The 15287-nt window shown below is 41.5% G+C and overlaps 2 protein-coding genes across 4 annotated transcripts in view; one reads left to right on the top strand and one right to left on the bottom strand.

Annotated features, from left to right (window-relative positions):
- Nucleotides 1–467: 467 nt before the first annotated feature.
- Nucleotides 468–9780, top strand: IL23A (interleukin 23 subunit alpha). The gene is made up of 4 exons (XM_026717401.2): nt 468–566; nt 7151–7234; nt 8829–8951; nt 9349–9780. The coding sequence occupies exons 1-4, from the start codon at nt 468–470 to the stop codon at nt 9496–9498; spliced, it is 456 nt and encodes a 151-aa protein (XP_026573186.2). The 3' UTR covers nt 9499–9780.
- An 835-nt stretch (nt 9781–10615) lies between these two features.
- The window catches only part of STAT2 (signal transducer and activator of transcription 2), a 37844-nt gene continuing 33172 nt past the window's right edge, over nt 10616–15287 (bottom strand). For 2 of the 3 annotated variants that reach the window (XM_026717426.2, XM_087925217.1), the window contains exons 23-24: nt 12568–12689; nt 11709–12022 (exon numbers count right to left, since the gene is read on the bottom strand). In XM_026717426.2, coding sequence (XP_026573211.1) covers nt 11841–12022; nt 12568–12689 — 304 coding nt within the window. In that variant the 3' untranslated portion in view covers nt 11709–11840. Of the gene's footprint in view, nt 10882–11708; nt 12023–12567; nt 12690–15287 lie in introns of those variants that run through there. The other variant, XM_026717428.2, reaches the window with a different exon arrangement.

The following is a 15287-nucleotide window of genomic DNA, read 5'->3' as shown; positions in this document are numbered from 1 at the left end:
CAAAAATACTATGGGGTTTTTCTCTGTGTTTATGTTTACAGGTAGGGAGAGAAATGGGGATTTATGATTTGCCCAAAGGCATCATTAGGCAAATGAGCTGATCTCTGAGGTTACTGATCTTTGGAGAGCCCAAAAACGGGTATCACTTCTGCTTTTCTGGTGGACTGAGCTCTGTCACCCTAATTGTTGGCCATATCAAGCCACTCTGATCCCTGACATCAGTGCACTACAATACCACCCCCACCTGTCTCTCCAGTGGTGGAATTCCCCACTATATGCCTGAGTCACCTATAGTAGCAAGATAAATACAATCCTAGTTCTTCTGACTCCCAGTATCAAAGAAGGTCCTCCAGTATCACTTGAGGTTCAGTCTAAAATCTTCAGAGATGATGCTGAACCCAGGGCATCCCTTGCAGAGCAGCCTTCTTTACCTCCTCCTTCTCCTCCTATTTACTGTTTCCAGAGGAATGAGGCTGCCCAGGGAAAGCAATATAGATTGGCAGGGTTGTAAAACTGCCTCACGAGAGATCCTCAAGCACCTGCAGGAGCTGAATGTGACTGAAGTGGTGAGTAGAAACAGAAGGAGAACGCTTTGACTTCTTCACAGAAAGCGGTGGGACTTGGATAGCAAAAAGGATAAAGGAGCATATAGATTTAAAACCAGAAATATTTCTGTAGGGTATCATACCAAAAATATATAATCAGGGGACGGTGTATCTAATACTGCATGTATTAACGGTGGCCAGAATTGTATTTGCACAATATTGGAAAGGTGTGGAGATCCCTACAGAAGAGAAGATAATAAAAAAAAAATGTGCAGAAATGGATAGATTAACACTTGAAATTAAAAAGAAGGAATATTTTGAAATATGGGATTCATTTTATCAATTGTTAACTAACGGAAACAGAAATACAACATTTAAAATTATAAGAGAAGGATTAATTTTACTATGAGGGCTTATTACGATATGTTTATTATTAATATGATTTAGTATTAACAATTAAGAAGTATTAATATGTTGAGAAAATACTATTATTATATGATCACTACTAATGAACATTATTACTATTATGATGATGACCATTGCTCAAATTAACTGTAACCACACAACACATTGTTTATATAGATATTGAAACTGTTGCTTTTTCTTTATATAGTAAAAATTAAAAAAATATTAAAACAAAGAATGCAGTGGGACCAAATTCGAAATAGGAAGCTGAGCAGGGGAAAAGCTGACAGATAGTGATGGGGAGAACCTCATCATGATTATAATTATGTAGGTTGTTCTTAATACGTTTTGGCAAATTGAAATGTTTGTTTGGGTTTAGTTAGTTGGAAGTGACCAAGCTTTTCTCTCCATTGAGTGATCTGAATGGGACTACAGCTTTATGGTGGACTGTCACGGTTGAGATCTCCAATTAGAGGTGAGGCCCTAAACCAAGGGTCTTCAAACTTGGCAAGTTTAAGACTTGTGGACTTCAACTCCCATAATTTCTGAGCTAACATGACTGGAGGAGGAATTCTGGGAATTGAAGTCCACAAGTCTTAGAGGTGCCAATGAAGACCCCTGCACTAAACTGAAAATCTTGGATGCATCCCTATAGTTTTTGCAAGCTGTGGTTTATGATTTTCCATGTTTCCAGTTAGTTGTAGTTTCTTTAATAAACTCTAGCTGAGCAAAGAAATGGCTTAGAGGGCTGCAAAAAGATAGCTGTAGCAGTTATAAGAGTGAGATTGGGATCTGGATCAGGAAAATTCTAATCCAAATGCCAACCCCATTCATATTGCATCCGAAAATTCTCCAATGGGCATTTTCTTTCCTGCAATGCAATGAGGTGCCTGATTTCATTTAAGAGCTTGAGTGTGTTTGAAAGGTTAAGTATATCTTCTCCTGATCCGGAGAGTTTTCCTTAGCCTAAGGCTGGGATGTATGACATCTTCCTGATCAAGAGACAACTGTTGGGTGAACTCAGGTCAGAAGCAACATGTGATTTTATTTGATGCACATGTACGTTTTGGCACCAAATATAGCTAATATGATTCATTGGGATTTCATGTTTAATAAAGTTAGAGTTGTCAGTTATTGGAAGGTTCAGCTGCCTGTCAGCCTGGACTCTTTATGCATCCCTTCAGTAAAGAAAGGAGCAAGATAAAGGGAAGGTAACTTCCAATTGAGTTATTGATAGAAAAGAATATTTGTAGCTGAACTGTGGGGTCCTTGGTGCTCTCTGAGTTTGATGGTTTTCTTGCAGCAAGGACTCCACAACTGAGTTGTTTCTTTTCGCTTAAGGACAAGGATTTGGCTGAAGGAGGAGGTTTATTTTCAGGGTTTTAATAGGAGAAAGTATAGGAAAAGGGGCATTTCATGGGAAAACTGACAAGATCTGAGAGCAAGCTTGAAGCATTATTCTAGTATGAAGATCAGGCAAGAATCGGGAATGTCTTAAAATCACACTTGCTATGAATTTGCTCCAGATAAGGGCTCTCTCTCATAGCCTCCTAACCCCAACATAAAGATGCCTCTCTAATTATTAAAAGATTCCTTATGTCTTTATGTCAGTGTTAAAATACCATTTTTATGTTTCTCCCAGCATATGTCCTGACATAGGAAATAATTACATAATGAAGTTGAGGATGGGATTGGCAGTCTTATTGCCAATTTTAGACTGTCCAGGCAGATCTTTCCCTTCATCCTCCCTCTCTTCCTCCCTCCCTCTCCCTCTCCCTCTCTTTCATTATTCAGCCATCCTCCTTGGATACAGGGGGGGAAAAAACCCTACTTTTCCACACAACTAGCTTTCAAATGGCCACACAACCTCCTCTGTCATCTAAGCTAGGACAAGTTGGGGGTGCTACTATAAAAATATGGTTCTTCTTGTCTTCCAGGAACCACAAAGACACATGGCTAAGAATAGGAGCCCCCCCGTCAGTCTTCTGCTACCTGTAGCCCCTCAAATGGATGATAGTCAAGGAGTAACAGTTTACTCCCTTCCTTTCTTTCTATCTGTCTCTTCCTTTCCTGACCTACTGTCCTTCTAATCTGGTAACTCAGTACCAGGCTTTGAGAGATACAGGCAGTCAGGGTGGGCTTCAAAAATTTTAGCAAAAGGTTCTCTGCCCGATTGCTGAGTGGACGTGGCCACGGTGGGTGTGGCCTACTTGGCCTCCTGCACCAGGGCGGGGGGGGGGCGTTTTTGCTCTCCCTGGGCTTTGGAGGCTTACCTCGAGACTCCAGGAGAGCAAAAATGGCTTCCCTAGGCTCCGGAGGCTCTCTGGAAGCCAGAAACAGGCCCATTTCCAAACTTCCAGGTCTGTTTTTCGCCCTCCCTGAGCTTCCGTGACAGTGGTGGGTGGGATTCAATTTTTTTACTGCTGGTTCTTTAGGTGTGGCTTGGTGGACATGGCAGGCGAAGGATACTGTAAAATCTCCAGTCACAGGTGGTATTTGCTGGTTTTCTGAACTACTCAAAATTTCCGCTACTGGTTCTCCAGAACTGGTCAGAACCTGTTGAATCCTACCTCTGCTCTGTGTGCACCCTGCACTTACCTGTATCCACAACATGTTGGGTGGGGACTCCTGGGAGGGGCGGGGTGGGGGCAGTCAGCAGTGGGCATTTGGGGTTCTCCGAACTGCACAGAATCTTAGTTAGAGGTTCTTCTGAACTCCTGTGAACCCCCAGCAGTCCACCCCTGCAGGCAGTCCTTATGACCACAGTTAGGGCCAGAACTTCTGTTGCTAAGCGAGGTAGTTGTAAAGTGAGCCATGCCCAATTTTACACTAATTTTTGCCACCATTGTTACACGAATCGCTGAAGTCGTTATAGGTGAATCATCCAGTCATTAAGCAAATCCAACTTCCCCCATTGTTTATGGTTGTCAGAAGCTGGCTGGGAAGGTCACAAATAGCAATCATGTGACCCAGGGATACTGCAAATGTCCTAAATACACAAACAACTGCTGAATGCCCAAATATTGATCACATGAGCACGGGGCGGCTGCAATAGCCATAAGTGTGAGGACCAGTTGTAAGTCACTTTTTTTTCGAATAGCCCCTAAATAAATGGTTGTAAGTTGAGAACTACCTCTATCTTTCAGGAAGAGCAATTCTTCACCTGCAGGTGATGTTAAAGGAATCTACCAACCGCTTCCCTTAATTTTTCCCACATTAAAGGTCATCATCACACATCCATCTTACCTAACACCCATGAACCAATGTAACCAAGAGTGAATACAGAATAGAATTCCCATATTGTACATCCATCAGCACATCTGATGAAGAAAGTGAAACAAAATCCAAAATCTGACAGCAAATGTTGAGAAAGCCTTCCCGAAATATTTTCACGTAAAACAGTTTACTGAAAAATCTCAACCACTTTTGCTCTTATCTAGAACATTCTCATCCCCTATAAAACAAATCTGATTCCAATATTTTAAATAGAACTCTCCCCACCTGTAACTTTTTTTTTTTAAAGTTTCATATTCAATCTTACTGCTTTTCATTTTGAAACCACATGCTCTGATGCAACTGCTGCTTTTTCCCTACTCGTTACTCTAATATTGCAGCATGGTTGTCCCCTGTGTTCACATGACTAAGGGGGGAAAAACATCCTTTTCCCAATGCTTAGCCACACTGATGTAGCATAACTGAAAATATACAGGCCCCATGAATCTGAGGTAAAATGATTTTTAGGTACCTGAGGTAGCTCAGGCTCTGCTAATGAGTTCCAGCCAATTAACCTAAATCAAGTATGCTTCATGCGCATTGCTGGATATTCTTTCTTTTTCTGGTGGATAATTATGGTTGGTTGCACAGTCAGCCAGATCTTTAGACTGGATTTGGCATTTTTAGTCCTTCCCAAGGGATAGGGATGGATTAGGCAGATGCTGTTGTTTGGTATTATTATTTATTTACCATTAATTATTTAATTAATATAGTTGAATTAAAACTACAGGTTTCACAGATCAATTTAATTAAATAATAATTTGTCAATTACAAAAGACCACAGTGTTTGGATCTATCTATATGTACACCAGGGCTGTCAAAGTCCTGGCCTGCAGGCTGGATGAGTCACATGCTGGCCACACCTATGCCTGGTTTAGCAAAAAGGAAAAAATCCCCATACATTACATGGCGACACCGTGACAATGTGCATTTGACACCCAATGTGTACTATACCAATACATTATGAGATCCTAGGTTCTTGGGAAGGACTTGAATGAGGGTTAACATCAGCTAAAGAACTGGCAACTGTGATTTCATGTTGCTGGGTATATCATCATCATCATCATCATCATCATCATCATCGTCATCATCTGCCTATCTAGGTCTATAAGCAGATAAAAACACCAACTCCAGTCTAAACATGTGGCTGACTTTGCAACAAGCCATAATATATTAAACTTGTATGCCAGTGACTCTTAATGATTCTTGGTGGCTCACAACAAACCAAGAAATTACAATAAAACATACAAAAATGAAGAAAAATATAGCAAGTATGATATAATCAAGGTCTCCTCCCTTACCGAAGGCCTCAGTGAAGAGTAAATATAAACATACGATTAAGCTACTTGCTCTACCCATTTTCAAGACCAATTTGAATTCACCTTTGATTTGTCATCTGAGACCTGTATTTTATTTTTCTGATCACTTGCATTCATACATCCATCTCTCTGTGTCTGTGAATTTGTCACTTGTGACTAGATTCAGAGGCAGATTAGGCTCCTATGAAAGACCACATTTTGCAATTCAGTTTTTCTTAAATCTGTCACAACCCACAGATGTGACAAGGCCCATTTCTTAGAAATGCTGAAATTAAAATATCTTGCTCATGTTTTCCATTTGATCTTTCTCAGTCTAATCATTTCTTAAATTTTAATCTGACTTTTTTTTCTGAGAACTCAAGGAGGCTGTAATTTGGGAGAGGGTCTCTCCTCATTTTATGACCATCACATTTGTGAAGTGGATTGGTCTGAAAGTGTGTTTGGCCCAAAGTTCTAGGATCGTGTGAGCTTCTGTCTCCCTAGTCCTACTCAAAAAAGATTAGAAATGTAGACCTGGAAAGGATCCAGTGGTAGGATTCAAAATATTTTTACTACCGGTTCTGTGGGCATGGCTTGGTGGGCATGGCAGGGGAAGGATACGATAAAATCCCCATTCCCTCCCCACTCCTGGGGGAAGGATACTGCAATATCCCCATTCCCTCCCCACCCCACTAACCTGCTTTCCAGCTCCGTTCTCCTGTGCAGGGCAACAAAAGAAGACCCAGCTGATCTACTGGGACTTAGGAGGCAGAGAATAGATGGGGACGGGGCCAGTCAGTGGTGGTATTTGCAGGTTCTCCAAACTACTCAAAATTTCCACTACCGGTTCTCCAGAACTGGTCAGAAACTGCTGAACACCACGTCTGAAGGGATTATTTAATTTTGCACATATCCAAATCCAAATGCTTGAAAAATGGCTGCACAGTCTTTACTTGAATACATACAGAGAAGCAGGAGGAGGCGGATAGATTTAGTTTAGATTAGTTTACTTAATTGTCATTGCACCTCAAACAACAAAATTAAATGCCATCTTCAGTGTACATTGTATCTATAAAAATAAAACACAAACACACATCCTTCATATTCTATAGAATTGAATTGAAAACCCTTGATATTGCATTAATATTGCGCTATATAGTAGAATTCAATATAGCTACTGCTCTGGGATTTAACACCGTTTTTCACCCTGTTTGTCCTTGTTTTCATTATCCTGTACTGTCTGCCAGATGATAATAGTTTAAAAAAGGGTGCCTATACAATGAGATGGATCTTTGAGAATGTTTTGAACTTTCTTAAGGCAGTGGGAGATCTAAAGCTCTTCCAAAGTGGGGAGAGGGCAACCAATGATCTTCTGGGCAATGACGTTAACCCTCTGAAGTGCTTTCCTATCTGCCACTGTACAATTGGCAAACCATACACAGGTGCAGTAAGTTAGAATACATTTTCTACTCAATATAATTTTAGAACAGAAAAAAAGAGGTGAACAAGATTAAAGGTAAGATGTATATGGTAGGGATGGATGTATTCCCACCCTCATTTTTGTTTCAAGTATGCTCTTTATATTTAGTACATCTTTATATTTAGTGCCTCTATTTTTTTCCCCTCTAGGAAAAACCGTTAATTATTTCATTTCCTCAGCGGATTGAATGCAACGATCACTGTGATCCAGATTCCTTGGGCAAGAATAGCATGGTAATTATGTATATCCAAATCAAGCCGTATTGAAAAACTTAAAGATGTCACAAACAGTAAAACAATACTTCATTCTACCAAACTGTGATTTCTGTAATCTTGGTGGTTTTAAACTACTCCAAGAACAGTTGCAAACTATAACTGTTTATTTTTTATATACATTTAGATCATTTCTCCATTAGTGATGTAGAGTTTTTCTAAAATCATCCAGTTGTAACTGTACAAAAATAATAGTTATGCAGACTGGCTTTATATTCACTTAAGTAATGGCTGAATGGTACTATGAAGACATTGTAAATTATTATGGAGTTAATTGGACAAAACAGAACAATAGTGCTTAAATTGTGTTCTAAGGAAAAATTATGATTATGATCATGATTTGTTGCTTGCATGTACACTGAGAAATTATACCCCAGAGACAAATTCCTTTTGTCCGATCATACTTGGCCAATAAAGAATTGTTCTGTTCTATTATACTATTCTATTCTTTGTTATTAAATATATATGATGACCGACTCACTGATAAGTTGACTCTGGAGATTTCTTGCATAAAAATCTATTATGGGTATGCCAAATTTCCCTAAAAGGTTACTTGTCCGATACAGAAATACAGTATGTAGAGAATTCACAAAGCGTCTTCATAAGATGGCCTGAGGAATCTGGCTAATACTAAACCCTTTGTGGCATACCCGCAAGATTGTTCTTTGAGCTGTTGAATATGAAGGCCGCTTTTCTACAAGGTTTATAGCTGGCAATTGAAGAAGGAGGGCCAAGATAGAAGCTTTCCAACTTTGCATGACAAGAGAAAAATTAGTACATAGTAGTACATTTTCTTCAATAAGCAGCCCCAGTCAGACGTCATCATTCATATTTAGTGGGGGGTTCTCCAAACTTGGCAACTTTTAAGACTTGTGGACTTCAGCTCCCAGCTTGGCTGGCTAAGGAATTCTGGAAGTTGAAGTCCACGAATCGTTTGGAGACCCTGGATAGTTAGCAAAACACCTATTTTAAAGGATGTTTTAAAAGCAGCTTTGAGGCTGGCATTTTAAAAGTGGGAGGGGAGGGGGGTTAGAGGAGGGAGATGATCACATAAGTTCTGTTCTTACCAGCGTGTGAGAGCAGAATGGCTGCCCAAAAGATTGCCAGCACCTGTGCTGCTTTTGTCCTGTCTCTTTTAAGCCCCCTCCTCACCTCAGCAAGGCAAAAGTTGCCTATAAAAGCTGAGTGTGGGGAGGGAGAGGAAGACAAGAGGGAGGGGTGTGGTGGCAGCCCGAAGCAACTTGAATGGGATGTTTTTCTCTAGCAGTATTCAGAAGGAGTCCTAGTAGGAAGAGTAGTTGTGGAGAAGAGTGTTTAATGTTTAATAGTATTGAAGTGCTTGTGTGTGTTGTCTAGGGGCCTGTGTTGTTAGCTCTTTTGGGTCTTGAGTGCATCAAATTGAGTAGTTAAAAGAACCCATGGCATAGAGTTCCTCAACCAAGTAAGGAACAAGGAAGCCTGTAGCTTTGAACAAATTCCCTCTATTGAAGGATCTCCAAGTCTGGTTTGTGAATCGAATTAAAATGACCACCAGCCTTTGTTCTCTCTGTCTTAGCTGTGTCTGATGAAGATTAGTCGAGGCCTTCATCGTTACCAGGAACTTCTGACACAGTATGCAACCTCAGATACAACTGAGCTCCGAACCGCTGTGACTAATCTGTTGCAGCTCCTTCCAAAAGTAAGTATGATTATGAGGCAAAAGGAGCAGATAACAGGGACACTGCAACAATGCAAGTGCAAGGACTGGTTGTCACTATTGACTACTTCTCAAGAAGGCACTAACATTGTTAGGAAAGGCTCTTATTTTTAAAAGGAATAAAGTTACATCCCTTACACCCCCTACTACTCTCATAGCCGCTTTCACACTGTAAACATAAGAAAGTCAGGCAATTCCTGAAGAGGACCTATAGCTCCAAATGTCCCCCTTCACCCTTTTAGTCACTGGTCCAATTGTGCCAAATGATTTTCCCTAACTCAAGCATCCAAATATATTGCTAGGATGAGCATTCACTAGGACCGACGCCTTGATAATTGGATAAAATGCAGATCTGACTTATGTTCTTCTCTAACTACAGAATGAAAGCAGCAGTCCAGCCCAACAAATGCAAGCATGGGAGAAACTGCATGTAATGGATACCATCTTACAGCGCCTGCAGTTGTTTGCCATTTTGGTGGCCCGCGTCTTTTCCCATTGTGCCGCATTGAATAGGGATGTAACTATCTGAGCTAAAACAATGCCGGGATGGGGAGAGAGAATATTCCATTATTAACCTTCACACACATGCACATTATCCAGAAAATACAATTCATTCCTTGGGAATGCAAAAACCAACAAAGTTGGGGGAGGGTGACCTGGGAGAAACAGGGTGTGTCCATTATGTGCTCTTATTTATTTAATATACTTATTTAATGTATTTATTTTTATTTATATGGCTCAATTCCTGTTGTGCACTGCAGTGCTACTGACTAAGTATATATAGGAAAATTAAGTGCCAATTATTAATATCAAAAGTGGGGGGAATCACTCAAGAATCTCACGCTTTCATTTACAATGTAAAATGTATGTTCATCCTCTTTTGAGGGATTATGAAAACAGTGTTTTGTATGATTGACTACAATAAAAAGCTATATTTATGTGGTTGAAATGAATTCAGCAATTCCATAAATGGAAAAAGGACATAGGGGTGGGAGATTTTCCCCTCTCCTTTAGTATCCTACAGGGGCAAAGCAGAATGCTGCCTAAACTCATCCAGTGCTGCAATATGCAAAATTATATGTAACTGAGCTGCTTTCGTTGACATCTTTTATGCCAGGGGTGGGCAAACTACGGCCCGGGGGCCATATCCGGCCCGTTGGTCTTTTTAATCCGGCCTGCCGAAGACTGGTACAGAATTAAGGTTTGATGTGAATGAATGAATGATTGCATTCATTTGATTTTGACTTGTAATGATGGGCATTTCAACACCAGGTGGCGGCCCCTCTGTCAAATTTTAAAAGTCAGTGAGGCCACTGAGCCAAAAAGTTTGCCCACCCCTGTTTTATGCAGTGCTGGGATGACAGGAACTATGGGGGCATCATTGGTAGAGAGCCTAGACTACGTTTTCCTGGAAACCTCCCTTTCCCTGGTGGTGTCCCAAATTTTAACACTTCTATTTCAATGTTTTATAATAAATCAGAATTTGCCAAACTTTTAGTTTTAAAAATCGGAAGACATAATGCTGTGACAGCTGTGCTGCAGTAGGCCAATGTCATCACTCCTACAATTTATTATCACAGATCTTTACATCTGTATCTTACAGACCGTGCCTCATGCTTGACAGGAGAGAAATACCAAAGCCAGACAATGATCTGAATGTTTTTATTAAAATAAAAGGAGTGAATAAAAGCAGAAAGACCCCAGAGTTGCAGAGGATAGCAAAAATTACACGCACGTATTTGAGGAGAGGGTTGGTGTGGATGTAGTTCATATTTGCTCAATTTTACCAAAGTACAGTTGCCACTTCTCCAAATGATGGGAAATTCCAGAACAGTTTGACCGGGCCAGCTTCCCATAAAGAATGCAGACTGAAGCCACATTTTGTAGCATCTATTTATTTACAGATTCATAGCTGAGAGGCAAGGCAAACAGAAATGAAAGCTCAATATTAGTCCATTGGTTACTGTCATGGTAACTCTAATTCTAGCAAGCAACAATTATATTTTATGTTTAAAACAAACACACCTGCTAATAAATTAGATCAGGGGTGTCAAACTCGAGGCCCACAGGCTGGATTCGGCCCACAGGGTCTTAAATCTGGCCCACGAGGACGGCCTGGAAATATCAAAGGACAGGCCCGCTGTCCATTAATTTTAATCTATAATCAACAATCTAACTGACAGCCATTTCTATTTACTATCCTGGAAATTTACCTCGGCTGTTAGATCTTGTATTATCATGTTATGTAAGCTATTGTATTTTTATCAGCAGTTGAATAATAAAAATACAACAGTACAGCTTTTCTGCCTGGAAAACCAATTTATGATTAAACAATGGGGTATAAATTGAGAAATAAAAAATTTGGTGGAGTATGAAGAATAAGTAATAAATATTTGCCCATAATATCTGGTAGAAGAGATAGGAAAATGGTTATAGCAAAGAACTGTGGAAAGAAAGAAGGGGAAAAAAATGCCTCTTGAGCCGGTGTCAAGTGGCCACCATGGACATGCCCACCCAGCCACTCACACCCGGTCCTGAGGTCAAACACAGCCCTGATGCAGCCCTTAATGAAATCGAGTTTGACACCCCTGAATTAGATGGATGCTGAGCCATTAATTCAAAAGGTCTACCCAGTTAATTGAATGAGAACATCATTTTTATATTCCTGGGTGTCTTTTTCCCCACTACTTTTCTGGATTCTAGTGGATTATATCTTTTGTCCAAAGATTTATGGAGAGAAGTTAAGAGAAATCAGAGTATATTTTCCTACATGCTGATGCCCCTGATTGTATACTATAGGCAAGAAAGAATGGGGGAATAAAGGACATGTGGAGAATTGTGTGTGTATCCTACAGACACAGACCTACAGACCTATACTTCTACCTTAGAATAAAGAATCAGTAAATCATCAATATCATTTCTAGGAGTGTCATTAGATATATCCTCAAGATTGAGCAGGCACTGGAATTCTGGGTCATCCACCTGCAACTGTGGAATATCAAAGGGGCTGGAAGGTTTCTGTTGCTCTTCATTTGACTGGAAAAGAAAAGGATCTAAGAAAAAAAGAAGAAGGGAGAGCAAATCAGCCAAACTAAAGTCAGAAAGACAAATGAGAGAAATAGAGAGGGAGAAAATGGAAACAAACAAACAAACAAACAATTCTGCAACCATAGTCTCAAAATGTCTGGACATTCTCAGTCATCTAAGTCATGGTTGTCCCAAAGCTGCTTTTTTCAGGAGCCAGCTGGACTTCCTTATTTTTTCTTTGAAGATCTTTAGCTTCTCATCCAAGAAGTTTCTTCAGCTCTAACTGCATGGTGGGGAATGGAAGGATTTATACTCCTTGCAAAGAGCTGGTCATTTGCATTCTTTTAGAGAGTTGCTGTGTTGTTAATGACCGGCTGCCTGCAAGGAACATAAATCTTTCCGTTCCCTACCATCAAATCAGAGCTGAAGAAGCTTCTTGGATGAGAAGTGAAAGAAAAACAAGAAAGTCCAGTTGTCTCTTGAAAAAAAAACCAAAAAACAGCTCCTTTGGGACATAGTCTCAAAAGGATAACAAGTGCCCAATTTAAGAGGGTCCAGATACATTATTTACCTTCCTTGTCAAGCAAAAAGTTCTTCATTGTGTGCTCAGGATTCTGCGGTTCATCAGCTACCAACTCCTTGCTTATAGCGAGTGGTTCATTTACACCTGACATCTGAGTCTCTCCTGGTTGCCTGGATGGAGATGAATTAGAAGAAAAAGAAAAAAAAAGCTTTGTACCACTTTCAGTAGCATCCATAATTGAGATCAGGAGGGGGGTGGGATACAGCATCTTCTCTGCCATGGCATCCAAGTTGGGGAATTCTCTTGCTAGAGAAGTTCAGTTGAAACTTCTTAAAATCTCTTTTAAGTCTTAAGACAATCAGCCCAGACTTGATTTCTCCCATTTTTTTAAACCTGCGTTCAGGTATCCCCCACCCCCACCCCGGTTAACTGATTCACAGAAAAATACACTGCTCAAAAAAATAAAGGGAACACTTAAACAACACAATGTAACTTCAAGTCAATCACACTTCTGTGAAATCAAACTGTCCACTTAGGTAGCAACACTGATTGACAATCAATTTCACATGCTGTTGTGCAAATGGAATAGACAACAGGTGGAAAGCAGAGGCAGTTAGCAAGACATCCCCAATAAAGGAGTGGTTCTGCAGGTGGTGACCACAGACCACTTCTCAGTTCCTATGCTTTCTGGCTGATGGTTTGGTCACTTTTGAATGCTGGCGGTGCTTTCACTCTAGTGGTAGCATGAGAGGGAGTCTACAACCCACACAAGTGGCTCAGGTAGTGCAGCTCATCCAGGATGGCACATCAATGTGAGCTGTGGCAAGAAGGTTTGCTGTGTTTGTCAGCGTAGTGTCCAGAGCGTGGAGGCGCTATCAGGAGACAGGCCAGTACATCAGGAGACGTGGAGGAGGCCGTAGGAGGGCAACAACCCAGCATTAGGACTGCTCCCTCCTCCTTTATGCAAGGAGGGACAGGAGGAGCACTGCCAGAGCCCTGCAAAATGACCTCCAGCGGGCCCCAAATGTGCATGTGGCTGCTCAAATGGTCAGAAACAGACTCCATGAGAGTGGTATGAGGGCCCAACGTTCACAGGTGGGGGTTGTACTTACAGCCCAATACCGTGCAGGACGTTTGGCATTTGCCAGAGAACACCAAGACTGGCAAATTCACCACTTGCGCCCTGTGTTCGTCACAGATGCAAGCAGGTTCACACTGAGCACGTGACAGACGTTGATAGTCTGGAGATACTGTGAACGTTCTACCGCCTGCAATATCCTCCAGCATGACCGGTTTGGCAGTGGGTCAGTATTGGTGTGGGGTGGCATTTCTTTAGGGGGCCGCACAGCCCTCTATGTGCTCGCCAGAGGTAACCTGACTGCCATTAGGTACCGAGATGAGATCTTCAGACCCCTTGTGAGGCTATATGCTGGTGCGGTTGGCCCTGGGTTCCTCCTAATGCACGACAATGCTAGACCTCATGTGGTTGGAGTGTATCAGCAGTTCCTGCAAGACGAAGGCATTGATGCTATGGACTGGCCTGCCAGTTCCCCAGACCTGAATCCAATTGAACACATTTGGGACATCATATCTTGCTCCATCCACCAATGCCACATTGCACCAGACTGTCCAGGAGTTGGGGGATGCTTTAGTCCAGGTGTGGGAGGAGATCCCTCAGGACACCATCCGCCACCTCATCAGGAGCATGCCCAGGCGTTGTAGGGAGGTCATATAGGCACGTGGAGGCCACACACACTGCTGAGCCTCATTTTGACTTGTTTTAAGGACATTACATCAAAGTTGGATCAGCCTGTAGTGTTTTTTTCCACTTTAATTTTGAGTGTAACTCCAAATCCAGACTTCCATGGGTTGCTAAATTTGATTTCCACTGATAATTTTTGTGTGATTTTGTTGTCAGCACAATCAACTATGTAATGAACAAAGTCTTTAATAAGAATATTTCATTCATTCAGATCTAGGATGTCTTATTTTTGTGTTCCCTTTATTTTTTTGAGCAATGTATTTTGAGACAGCACCTCCCTGGGTGGAAGGTACAAGCGGCAATGGCCTGATGGGGAGCTACCTTTTCTATTCAAAAGGTGCCCAGCTAGCCAGCCTCTGGATTAAGGAGAGAGGAATTAAATCAGGGAAGAACACTACCCAAAGGCTGTGCAGGACACATAACCTCAGCAAGGAGTTCCATAACCCAGAAGACCTATTTGCTCTCTGAACTTCCCTTTCCTGGTCATTCTTTCCTCTGGTCAAATTTGTCTCAAAAGCTGGGGGCTGGTTTAGAAGTGGGGCAAAGAAGAAAGGGGGCAACTCCTTCAGAAGAATGTCTACTTGCATTACTCTGGGTCCAAATCAAGGCCTTAGTAGGCGGCCTTTCATCCAGTGAGATTAAACGGGATTCCCACGTTAGCTCAGCCTTTCATGTCTATCACAAGGTACAGAGCCCATGAGAAGTGGGATTGCAGTAGAATGATGGATTCAGGCAGCGGCGGTGGGATTCAAATTGTTTTACCACTGGTTCGGTGAGCATGTCTTTCTGGGTGTGGCTTTCTGGGCATGCTTTGCCTAACGCCGACGGTAGTTTTCTCCACACCAGCTGAGGCCTGCAGCACCGATCAGCTGAGAGGAGAAAGAAGAGAAAAGCACAGGGGCAGGTGGGAGGGCCGATCCTGCGCTTTTCTCATTTTCCTCTCAGCTGATTGTGAGAGGATTCTTTTTTCCTCCTCTCAGCTGATTGTCGACTTTTTTTTACTACC

This window comes from Pseudonaja textilis, chromosome 2 (genome assembly GCF_049901715.1).
Source record: "Pseudonaja textilis isolate UNSWEBS1 chromosome 2, rPseTex1.2, whole genome shotgun sequence".
Lineage (NCBI taxonomy): Eukaryota > Metazoa > Chordata > Lepidosauria > Squamata > Elapidae > Pseudonaja > Pseudonaja textilis.
This window is presented reverse-complemented; position numbering and strand designations above follow the sequence as displayed.

Excerpts from the sequence above, each read along its gene's own strand:
- IL23A (XM_026717401.2), top strand. The coding sequence starts at position 468 with ATGAGGCTGCCCAGGGAAAGCAATATAGATTGGCAGGGTTGTAAAACT. Across the intron at positions 7,235-8,828 it reads CCTTGGGCAAGAATAGCATG|CTGTGTCTGATGAAGATTAG; the intron begins GTAATTATGTAT and ends TCTCTGTCTTAG. Across the intron at positions 8,952-9,348 it reads TGTTGCAGCTCCTTCCAAAA|AATGAAAGCAGCAGTCCAGC; the intron begins GTAAGTATGATT and ends CTCTAACTACAG.